The sequence below is a fragment of the Phocoena phocoena genome, chromosome 16 (genome assembly GCF_963924675.1).
Source record: "Phocoena phocoena chromosome 16, mPhoPho1.1, whole genome shotgun sequence".
NCBI lineage: Eukaryota > Metazoa > Chordata > Mammalia > Artiodactyla > Phocoenidae > Phocoena > Phocoena phocoena.
Window position 1 is genome coordinate 9,925,049 of NC_089234.1, and position 12,674 is coordinate 9,937,722.

Here is a 12,674-nt window from a genome sequence, read left to right on the forward strand (position 1 = left end):
CAGAGAAAGCGAATGTTGTGAATTCGGGTTTCCAGTGACAGTCATGTAGGTGATTGGCTTCCACTTCGTTGATGAGATTTCATGGCGCCTCACCCACCTGCGATCTCTGAGCCTTTAGATGAGACACATGGTGCCCACAGACTTTATTTAAAAAAATGTTTTTTCTGGTTTCTTCTTTTTTTTTTAACATCTTTATTGGAGTATAATTGCTTTACAATGGTGTGTTAGTTTCTGCTTTATAACAAAGTGAATCAGCTATACGTATACATATATCCCCATATCCCCTCCCTCCTGCGTCTCCCTCCCACCCCTCTAGGTGGTCACAGAGCACCGAGCTGATCTTGCCGTGCAGTGCAGCTGCTTCCCACTAGCTATCTGTTTTACATTTGGTAGTGTATATATGTCAATGTTACTCTCTCACTTCATCCCAGCCTAACGTTCCCCCTTCATTGGGTCCTCAAGTCTGTTCTCTATGTCTGCGTCTTTATTCCTGTCCTGACCCAGGTTCATTAGAACCTTTTTTAGATTCTGTATATATGTGTTAGCATACGGTATTTGTTTTTCTCTTTCTGACTTACTTCACTCTGTATGACAGACTCTAGATCCATCCACCTCACCACAAATAACTCAGTTTCATTTCTTTTTATGGCTGAGTAATATTCCATTGTATATATGTGCCACATCTTCTTTATCCATTCATCTGTCGATGGACACTTAGGTTGCTTCCATGTCCTGGCTATTGTAAATAGAGCTGCAGTGAACATTGTGGTACGTGACTCTTTTTGAATTAGCCCATAGACTTTAGATGAGAAGCATGGCTGTGTATCTGTTTTGCACAAGCAGATTTTATAGGTGCAGTTTTGATGATTGAAATTTCACCCCAGGGAAGTGGCTATCTGCCAGAAATTCCAACAAAATTCTTTCACCCTTGTCCCTAAATAATTCCTCAGGCTCCAAGAAAAAGGTGCTGGTTGCCAGTGTGCTCTTGCCACAGGCCAAGGCTGTACAGGCCCACGTGGCCTGGGGATCCCCGTGTGGGTTGCAGGCTCACCAGCAGCTTGGCCCAGTGACGGAGAAGCAGCGCGTTCCCAGTTGCTAAAGCTGAGACCTATTTTTCAACATAGGGAACGTGGAAATCATGCCTCTTGGTACGTAAGCACACGTCTGTTGATTTCTTTTTATATAAAAATGTAAAGACATTCCACGGGATCAGGGCAGCTGTAATTGATGGTAGCTGAAAGAGCTACTACATTAATATTTAGCTAATTCGTATGAATAGGCTATTGTGTTTACTTTTAAACAGATAACATGAATGCAGACACCTGACAGCATGAGGTATGCTTTTCATTTAGGTCAGATTTGTAAAAGTCTTTGTGTAGCGACAAAGCTTATTATTTATTTTGTGCTCTCAATGCTTTCTTTTTTAGTGGCAGTGGATGGAATTTTCTAAGCAGGAGCTTTTAAAATGAAAGATGATTGAAATTGTTTCAGTATATGCCAGGCCCTGGGAGACTTATGATAAATAGGAACCGAGCACTCCCTGGGGAACCCTCAAAAGAATAGGTGTGTTTATGGGCATTTGACACCCCAAGTCAAGTGGCTACCAAGTTGCCTACTCATTACAGATGCAACTGGATTCAGGGGAAAGAAGGGCAGCTCTATTTTCTCCCCCAGCTCCCCTCCCGCCCTCCCACTGGCCTTTCTCTCTCTGGTGCACATGACTGGCAAGTTTTGCCTCCCTCTGCTCTGCCTTGGCATCATGTCGATACCCCACCACCTTGACACTTAGATAAGCAGAAGGATAAAGAAGATACAACATGTCCCCGTTAAGAAACCCCTGTTTCACCTTTTATAGCAGGCTTCAAGAGCAAGGGCGAGTCAAAGAAGGGTAGGTGTTTTGGATGCAGTTTTTCCACTTCCTGATTCCACCATGACAGCCTGGCTGTTAAGTGAAGGGCATTGTTACCTCGCCAGGAACGAGCTGTGTCATCCACAGAACAGAGGAGGAAGCTTCTAAATCTGCATCATAGACAAAGCCCCTTCTTACGCCCGCTTTTGCTTCTGGTTTGTGGAGGGTGTGTGCTGTTGCCCAGTCTAACCCTTGTTAGAAATAAGCACTTATGGATCAGTCTTCAAGAGTTTTAGTGTTCTAGAATGTTCTAGGATGTTAAAGGCCCTGCTGATGGATGCTTTGGGGAGGATACAGGGATTTGGGTTACCTGTTTGCTAAGACAGAATCACGCATGTGAAAAGTTAAATTGCTCTATAAGATTTCATTGGAAATCCTGGGCAGTAATAACGGAGGCAGTGTGCCTTCGGCTGAGGCTGTCTGTCCCGGACGCCAGTCCTGCACATTCAGAGAGGTTAAAGGTATGGATTCCAATGCTTTGGAGAGTAGGTAGGGAGACAAACAGTGGGCTCTGCAATCAAACTGCCTCGGCTCACATCCTGGTCGCGCTTCTTCCTAGTTTTGTGGCTGTGGGCAGATTACTTCTCTGTGACTCAGTTTCCCCATCCCTAAACAGGGATTATCATTGAATTGTGTCAGGATTAATACAGTAAACACGTGAGAGCTTTGAGGGCTTTGTCTGCAAATAAGAAGCACCCAGTCAGTAGTGGTCATGAGCCATTATTAGCAGGCTTGAAGAATTTGTGGCAGTATTCCCGATTGATGCTGTGACTTTAATTTAGAAAAAAATGTCCTTCCTGTGGTAATTGAAAAAGGTGTCTCCTTCTTTGAGTTTAAAAAATCACTAGTGTCCCTGTCTCTGAGGGCTACTTAGAGGGCACCACTTTAATGTTTAATTGGCATCTTCCTATTAAGTTACCTGCTTCGACATGCTGGTAGAATTATGGCATTCACAACCACCATTCGAGAGGAAAGAAACCTTTTTTTTTTTTTAATTTTAAAAATTAAAACATATTTAGTAACATGGCTTGTTGACTTGTCATATAAAGTGCTGGGAAATTAATGAATCCTCCCTGAACTATTCTACCCTACTGAGATAAGTTATACTATTGATTACCCTTTGAAGCGCCAATGGATAAAATGGATGTGGCTTTTGGGCACAACTTGTTTATGTGTATATGTGATCCTTTCATAGGTGTGGTGATCTAAAATGATATATTTGAGGGGTACTCAGCTGTTGTTATGGTATGTGTTGTCACTGTGTGTCTAAAGTAGCATTTTAAAACATGATTCATGAATTTATATTCTGGCACTAAGAACAGGGAGAGAAGGCTCCCTGTTAATAGACATAAACTATAAACTATCAAGCAGCCCACCTCCAGGGACCTTCTGGGAGGCCAGCTGGATCAGACTTCAGAAAATGTTTCCCTAATGTAAATATTACCCAAAGATTTTGAAAGCATCGGATCATTCACCTACAGAAGAAAATGATCTTACCTGTTAGGATTTAATGATGGAGGTGAAGCTAGCCATCTACGTACATTATAATGTCATTTTCCAAAACAGGGGCACCGTATTGGACCAACACAGAAAAGATGGAAAAACGGCTGCACGCCGTCCCAGCAGCCAACACTGTCAAGTTCCGCTGTCCAGCTGGGGGGAATCCAACACCAACGATGAGGTGGCTGAAAAACGGGAAGGAATTTAAGCAGGAACATCGCATTGGAGGCTATAAGGTAGAATGAAGCTTTCAAAATATTCTATTTCTTAAATTTTTATTTCTTTATTTTTTTAAGTAGTCAAAAGTTAGCAGGAACTAGAAGGAATATTCTTTTAAAAAAAATCAATAATTATCATAATTAATCGTTTCCATGTTTGATATTTTTAAAAAATTACCCTGGACTTGAATGTAATTTTAAAGTACAATCCCCATTTGTGTTGTTCTTTATATGAAGAGAGTTTAGTAATAGAAGGGTCGAAAGTTGAGAGTCTGTTTTCTATATGTTTTATGGTCTGTAAAACTAAAACTGAAGCAGAATTTGAGAAGTGTTGTAAGTACAGTTGCCCTATCTGAGCAGGATTGTATGAACAGTGGATGGACTTGGATGAGAGACTGGGGTATGAAATACTACTTATTAAGAGAGAACGCTTCCCGGGACTTCCCTGGTGGCGCAGTGGTTAAGAATCCGCCTGCCAATGCAGGGGACGCTGGTTCGAACCCTGGTCCGGGAAGATCCCACATGCCGTGGAGCACCTAAGCCCGTGCGCCACAGCTACTGAGCCTGTGCTCTAGAGCCCACGAGCCACAACTACCGAGCCTGCGTGCCACAACTACTGAAGCCTGTGTGCCTAGAGCCCGTGCTCCGCAATGAGAGAAGCCACTGTGATGAGAAGCATGTGCACCACAACGAAGAGTAGCCCCTGCTCGCCGCAACTAGAGAAAGTCCGTGCGCAGCAGTGAAGACCCAACGCAGCCAAATAAATAAATAAATAAGACTAAAAAAAAAAAAAGAACACTTCCAAGATGACAGAGGCAATCTCCCTGACGTCCATCCTCAAGGATTCTGAAGAGCCCATTACAGAATGTGGTGAAATATAGTCTCATCACTCACTGGGGAGGTTGAAATTGACAACCATTTCCCTGAAGATGCCTCTTCAGGCGTTTGTTCATCCATTGAGCAAATGTTGATCGAGTGCCCTCGTAGCAGGCACCGTCCTAGGCTCTGGGCAAAGCACGGCCCAAGCTTATCGGGGCTCCTCGTCGAGCAGGAAGGCAGACAGAAGAGCTGGCCATCAAGACACTGATACGGGTGAAGTTAGAAGAGTAAGTTGTGCTGTGGATGTGCAGAGAGGTGATGTTGGCTCCTTGGGAGACTAAGGTAAAGGAGATCAGGAAAGGATTCTAGGCTGAGTTTGAAGGAAGGTTGTCTCAGAAGAGTGATATGGAATCTCCAGATCATTTAGTGTGGAAGGGGAGAACTTTACGAATTTAGTATATAAGGATGACTTAAGGAACCTTACTGTGAAATTCTTTGGTGCATTTGGAACATGAATGGGTGTATCAGTTACCCATTGCCTTGTAACAAATTACCCCAAGACCTGGTAGCTTTAATGACAGCATTTATTCTCTCACAGTTTCCATGGGTCAGGAATCCAGGTGTGGCTTAGGTGGCCTTCTGTCTCAGGGCCTCTCACAGGACGGTAATCACGGTTTCAGTTAAGGCTGGGGTCTCATCTGAAGGGTCAGTGGGGAAGAATCTGCTTCCAGACTCACTCATGTGGTTGTTGTCAGGATTCACTTCCTTGCAGGCTGTTGGACTGGGGGCCTCAGTTCCTCACTGGCCGTTGGCTGGAGGCCACCCTTTGGCCACATGGGCCTCTCCATAGGGCAGCTGACAGCATGGCAGCTGGCTTCCTGAGGGGGAACAGACAAGACAGAGGAGAGTATGAGGAAGATAGATGTCACAGCCTTTGTAACCTAATCACAGAAGTGCCATCCCACCACTTTTGCTGTTTTCTACCATTAAGTAAGTCACCAAGGGAGGTGATTATTGAGGGCACGAGTGTCAGGAAACACGGGGATCGCTGGAGCATCGGAGGAACCTGCACAGTGGATGAAGCAGAAAATGCATCAGCTCAGGCCCCAGGTCCTTAAGAACCATGTGGGAGAGGAGTTCTTGGTGGCAGCAGTGTGATACCCAGGAGGACTTTCCTTGATGTACCCCCCCTTACCTGTGTTAACACAGCAACATCACTTTAGATGGCACGTGAGTCCCTGTCCCATCCCTGCTGCGCTCAAATGGGACTTCCCTCCACACAAAGTGCCCCGGAGCCCTTTCCTGAAACACTATACACAGTTACTCATCTTGAAAGGGTTAGTATTTTCGTCTGTAGGAACTTTTGACTTTTGTTTTAACATTGAAAAATTACTTTCTAGAAGCCAAAACCCAGAGGATAATTGGGAAAGCCTAAGAGTAAATTTCTAAGCGCACGTGTGGGCAGTTTATGTGTGAAACAGATGTGAAACACATCTGCTGGAAGGTGGATGCCTTTGAAGCCGTGGAGTAGAAATACTTGGGTTGTCTTCTACGACTCCTGCTCATTGGGGGAAGCAGTAGCAGGAGGACGATTTGTCTCTTTGTTCAGTCCTTAGACTGGTACAATGAGATGGGAGGTTGGCTTTTTTATTTTATTTTATTTTTTTAAAGAATGAATAGACAGAGATTTCATTAGGTGATGCTGGTTGTAAAGGAAGAGTTAAACCACTAAAATCAAGGCCCCTGGGATTGTTCTAACCACCAAACGTTCTCTGAAATCATAACTGATGCAGTTCCAATGATTTATTTAAATACAACTTGAGTATAAGAAGGGTGGTCAAAATCTTGGTGGTTAACTCATTTCCTTCCTCAAGAAAGTCTGGGAAATGAGTGCAAAGGGTCAGTGAGCGCCCAGAAACTCCTGGTCTCAAAATAAATAGGACCAACATCATTATTATGGGTAAGGAGCTTTTTGCAAATCTGAATTAGTGATTACAAATACGCTGGAAGACTAAGGGTGCCGAATGAGGAAGCGCTGCTTGCTTTTTAACAGGTGCAGTTCGGTTTTGATTATTGATGACAACACTCCACTAAATGAAGAGCAGCTAATGTTCTAAAAGCGAAACTAGGAACCTTTAGCCTCATCCCGAGGAGGCACAGACGACCAAAGTATTTTTGTTGTTTGATGTTGGAGTCATTTCTGGAGTGAAAGAGGAATGGAATTTGAGTGTGTGGGGAGAAAAATCTAAACTCTGTTTTGCTTTTCAATGAAAAGGGCAAACAAAAAGGAGAGTATTACACCTTTGGAGCGGGGGTGGGGAGCGCCGGCCGGCAGTGATGAGGGTGCATCTCTTGCCCAGCTGGCCTTTCTCTCTGGAGAAGGAGGCTGGGACGGTGGGCCTGACTGGCCTGGGGGCTTGCCGCATCATTGCAAGGGTAGTCGACCTGGATTCACAACAGTTGTGGCATTGGTCATTCGTTTTGGGAATACGGGACACCCTTAGAAATTCCATTGAGTCCAGTGGGCTTCTGGGACTTGAAAGGAAAAGACAGAGATCTCTTACCTCCTGGGAGAATATAGTTACCTAAAGCCTAAGTCTTGCTAATGACGTGTTAGACCCACCCCAGGTCCCCGGGTTCCTAGGCCATGACGTCACTAAAGGTCACAGAGGTGGACTCCCACCTGAGGGCCACCCCTGCTGGGCCGAGCTCCAGGGCAGAGTGGGGAGCATGGTCGTGATGGGGGGGTTTCCCCTCTGATGTTTTCTTTGTTACCTACATGACACTTGTAAAGAACTGTGTCTCTGAACATTTGACTTGAGGGATCCGTATTGTACAGTTTGTAGTTTCCATTCCTCGGCACTTCCCCCCAAAGCCGAGACCTAATTGTTCACGTGGAGGGCCCGACTGATGTCCAAATGACCCCTCCTCTCACTCCCGTCCTTTTGCTCTTTTATTTAATGAGGAAGCAAAGTGTCAAGTTTTCCAAGATGTATTTTTCCAGAAAGCAAGACCTGAAATTTCCCACAAACAAAATTGTGATTTTTTTGTGTGCATGTCTGTGATTTTTTTTTTTTTTCTCCTTCATAAATCTCATTCCATAAACCATGGCTGTGCTCTGATGGCCCAGCTGTCTGTCTAGCTCTTTCTACCTGTTTATGGGCTGGGCACTTTGGCCCTGGTCTACTGTATTATGCATATGTGGCCATTGAAGGGAGAAGGAACACAAAAAACGAAAACAAAATCAAAGAGAATTATGAAACAGGACAGAAAGCTCATTTTAATTAAAATGGCCCATAGAGCTCTTTGGTATTCTGTGTTTCAGTCTTACTTATCAAAGAACTCATGCTGAGCCATTCTTAGGTTATTAAGAGTCAAATTACTGTTTTTCTTAGTATGTGGGCAGAAGCTGGTTAGATGTTATATAATGACAGAGCATGACTTGAAGCAAAACCATATCTCCCTAATTGTGCTGATGCCTGGGCTTTTTAACATCAGTTAAAAAGTTGGCGGAGCTCTCTGGGCTTCACATCACCTATCCTTAGGATGAGAAGATGGGATAGGAAATCTCTAACGTCTGATCCTTTCCAGCACTAAAACCCGTGATTTAGTAGCCTGACCGTAATGCAGCATCAGCCATTTTTCATCTTAAACAACAGCACAGAGTTTGTTTTTTATAAGGAGGTTGCCTTTAAGGCTAGATATTTAGTAGGGCTCTGAGCAGTGATTACAATTAAATGTAGAAAAGCAAGAAGATGACTGAGATAATTAATAGACCAGCTCAATTGCTAGCTCATTCCTAGGTAATGATTTAGGCATAGAGGAGAAGAACATTCTTAAAAACCGTCTTTCTTTTTTTTTTTTTTTTTTTTTTGCGGTACGCGGGCCTCTCACTGCTGTGGCCTCTCCCGTTGCGGAGCACAGGCTCCGGACGCGCAGGCCCAGCAGCCATGGCTCACGGGCCCAGCCGCTCCACGGCATGTGGGATCCTCCCACACCGGGGCGCGAACCCTCATCCCCTGCATCGGCAGGCGGACTCTCAACCACCGCGCCACCAGGGAAGCCCAAAAACCGTCTTTCAAGCCACGTACTAACTGCATAAGACCCAAGAGAGATCATGGGATAAAGCTCTCCCTCAACATGGCCATAGAATTGGCACAAGAGCCCACGGCATCCAAGAGGTTAGAATTCCCACGGAGCGGCCTGGCAGAGGAGAGGAAGCATTGTAGAGTATGGACTGTTAGTTTCCAAGTACATTTCAGGTCCAAGAAAAGACAACTACAAAAATTATTTTCTTATCACAACTGAACTGGTTGTTTTGATGGTTAGGTTAGATTTACATTTTCTAGGTTATTAAGTGTAACGCTTAACCCCAAAGTATGTTTATTTGGAAAAATCACTACTAATGTGCGTTTTAATATATTTATATTTGTTGAGCTTTTTTTCAACCAAGACACTTCTGCTTTAATGTCAGATCAGGCAGACTGTGACGAGGGGCAGGTGTATGTTGGTATCTGCTGCCATGTGTTGTCTGCTCACCTGTGTCCTGACTGTTCCAGGTGCCTCCTGTGTACATGGCACCCTGTCCCCTGCACAGCCCAAAGAGGTGGGCACTGTTCTTTTGTCCCTTTTGCACATGGGGCTCCTAGGTGGTGGAGCTGTTATTTGGACCCAGGCAATTTTTGCTCCAAAGTTCATGCCCATATTAAAATATGGTTCCATGTTTTGTTAAAAAAAACCCCAAAACACTGTTATGATAAATGAAAGACACGTAGGTAGTAATGGCTTCCCAGGAGCATATAACTGTCAGTTGATGCAGGGTATACTGTTGAGAGTAAAGTTGGGGGGAGGGGTATGACGCTGTTCTTCTAGCTTCCGTGACCTGTATGAGATGGTTTGTTTTGGTGTGTGGTAAAAGTATAACATAAAATTTGTCATTTATTTCTAAAACTTTTTCATCATCCAAAATAGAAACTCTGTATCCATTAAACATTAATTCCCTATTCCTCCTTTCGCCCGGCCCTGGTAACTTCGAATCTACTTTCTGTCTGTGAATTTGCCTGTCCGGGTATCTCCTGTAAGTGGAATCACAGGAAATGTGTCCTTTTGTATCTGGCTATTTCACGTAATATGTTCAAGGTTCATCCATGTTGTAGCATGTATCAGAACTTCCGTCTTTTAAAAGAGTGGCTGAATGATATTCCATTATATGGATATATCACACTTCGTTTATCCATTCATCTGTTGATGGGCGCTTGGGTTGTTTCCACCTTGTGGCTACTGTGGATGACGCAGCTGTGAACATTGGTGTACCAGTATCTGTTTGAGTCCTTACTTGGAGTTCCTTCGGGTGTATACCTAGGAATGGAATTGCTCGATCATATGGTGATTCTGTGTTTAGCTTTTTAAAGAAGGCCATGACGTTTTTAAAGAGTTAAGTTCAAAAGGCAGTGGATGCCCTTTTGGCAGTCTGTCCCCAGAGCACCTTTCTGGGCACCGTCAGGGAACAGGCATCGAAGAGATCAGCCTTGCATTTTATAATTCACTTCCCACCTTCTCTGGAGAGATCCGTTGTTTACTGAGTAGAGGGAAGAGTTTCTGCCATTGGTCCTCAAAGATCAGAGCTCACCCAGCCCTGTTCTCTGGACCCCTCCCGAAAAGCAAACCTCTTGGCGTTTAAGCATTAAACAGGTGTTTGTCTCCAGGTCTGCATGGTGATAGGAAGCAGCATGTACCACAGCCCTTGGCACATGTAAGCTCAGTTTGTATATACACATCCCAGAGGGATGGCTTGGAGTCCGCCAGGAACCAGCTGAAAATGGGGATTTGGCATGGGCTAGTAAGATTTTATGCATCCTCGTGACACCTGGTCTATGTTGAATTGTAGTTCGTGGGACACCTTATGAAGGCCAGGGTTAAAAGGGAGTGCTGTCCTTCTCCATAATTTGAGCACTGATACTGGTGGAGGGAAGTCTTGGGGGTATTTACCGTCATGTGGACACATCATTCCTCGATTTGGCACAGAGCAAAACTTTCCATCCAGCTTCTGGGTGTTTATTCTGCTTGTTATCGAACACCTGGGTGTTTGGAAATGTTAAGAGTTTTTTGCAATGTGGAAAGCAAACATCCAGGTGACAGCTGGGTCTTTGACCTTTCACCTAGGTGTTTTGGTGTCCTACCAACTCAATCGACATTCCCAGTTGTCAGCCGAAGGCTAGGGGTTTTAGGTGCAACGTGGAGGCTTTAGGTAACTGAGGAATTCCGAGAAAACCTGTCTGGGCCACCTTTTGTCTTTGCAATGACAGGGTGTAGAATGTCTGTGGATCCAGTTTTTGGATTACGAGTAAGAAGAGAGTTGAGGCCATTAGCTTCAGTCTGCTTGGTCTCAGTATTGAAATGTTATTTTTAGAAGATTGTAGTGAACATAGTTTTGAAACCCCATGCTTTCTCATTTTGTTCCTTGGCAGATGAAAAATACTGATGAATTCCACAAAGATGTAGCCACAGGGAGGAATGAAAAGAAGGGATTGTGCATGGTCGGTTACTGCAGGATTTCTCTTCTCCCTGGCTTTTGTGGTCTGTCCGCCGGAGAGTTACACATGCGGTGGTTCTGCCACAAAACAACTACTACCCTAGGGTTTATTTCACTTTTTGAGTGTGTGTGTGTGAGATTTATGTTTAAATTTGGAAAGTGAAAATGAGAAAAGAGTAAACATTTTTAATCCTACTACTTAATTATATAAAGTATATCACTAACAATTGAGTACATTTTCTTTCTGATTTTACCTTGTATACAAGTCATGCTTACAGATTCAGGCCTATATGCGCCTAGAAGGTTGTGTGTGTGTGTCATGTGTGTGTTGTGTGTGTATATTTTTTACAAAATGGAATCACGAATATACATATTTGCACTCAGGCTACTTGTTTTCATTCATCAGTAACTATCAGTGATATTTTACCGGGACTGAACATAAGAATACCTCGTTCTTTTTAATGACTGTATGCTATTCTTTTGGAATAAACTGTTCATTATGAATGAGTCTCCTGTTCATGGATTCCAGTTTTCTTCTGTTACAAACTGTGCTTGAAGCAACAATTTTATTACGTGCCTTGAAGTAATCCTGCTCTTCTCTGTGTAGGCAAGATTTCTAGAAGTGGAATTAGCTGGGTCCAAAAAAAATATGTGTGTTGCTAATTTTAATGGGTACTAGCAAATTATTTTACAGAAAGGTTTTCCTCAACTTATGTTATCAATTTGAGTTTCTATTTCCCTCCACCCTCACCGAGTACTCAATGACATTGATCTTTCTAATTTTTGTTAATCAACTGGTGAATAACAGTGTCTCATCATTGTTTTTTTTTTTTTTTTTGCGGTACGCGGGCCTCTCAGTGTTGTGGCCTCTCCCGTTGCGGAGCACAGGCTCTGGACGCGCAGGCTTAGCGGCCATGGCTCACGGGCCCAGCCGCTTCGTGGCATGTGGGATCTTCCCGGACCGGGCCATGAACCCGCCTCCCCTGCATCGGCAGGCGGACTCTCAGCCACTGCGCCACCAGGGAAGCCCTCACCATTGTTTTAATTTGCATTTCCCTGCTCCTTAATGAGGTTAAAGCATCTTTTCATATGTTTATTGAATATTTACATTCCCTCTTCTGTGCAACCAAAGATGGTTTATGTTCATTTGACCTAAGTGGCAGAAACAATGGAGCATTAAAAAGCTGAGGAATTGAGAAAAACGTGTTGAAGATGACATCTTACATTTTTGTAGTTTCTTTAGGTGTACCCGGAATCTTGGTATGGAAATGGTGTGTTTAAAAAAGCACAGAAATCTTTGTGCCTCTGTTCCCCATCTTTGTAGAGTTACTGTTTGTAGTCTCTTAGCTTGTCATTAAGCAACCAATAATTAACGGTAGGATGTCCCCTACAAAAGTGTCAAATAGTCTCCCTGTTGGAGGCTTCCAAGGGCATCCATTGGAAAATGCCACAGCTCATAAAATTGGGGATTGGTGGTATGTCAAGGAATCAAATACTGGAGCCACGGTGTAAGAAAATAAATATTAACCGCACTGTACGGGGCAATATTGATTGAGTACCAAGGTCTCTGGAAGGGCAGGAGCGCCCTGTTGGGTAAATGTGTTTCTCATTGTGAAAGCATTTTATAAATGTTAACTTATTAACGTTATTGTCATGCATCTCTAGGAAGTAAATATCCAGGGAGCACATGCCCTTG

General features: G+C 43.8%; 1 protein-coding gene across 5 annotated transcripts in view; it reads left to right on the forward strand.

Annotated features, from left to right (window-relative positions):
- FGFR2 (fibroblast growth factor receptor 2) overlaps nucleotides 1–12,674 on the forward strand; it is a 103,835-nt gene that overhangs the window by 35,731 nt on the left and 55,430 nt on the right. For all 5 annotated transcript variants that reach the window (XM_065894496.1, XM_065894501.1, XM_065894499.1 and 2 more), the window contains one exon: nucleotides 3,476–3,645. In XM_065894496.1, coding sequence (XP_065750568.1) covers nucleotides 3,476–3,645 — 170 coding nt within the window. The remainder of the gene's footprint in view (nucleotides 1–3,475; nucleotides 3,646–12,674) is intronic.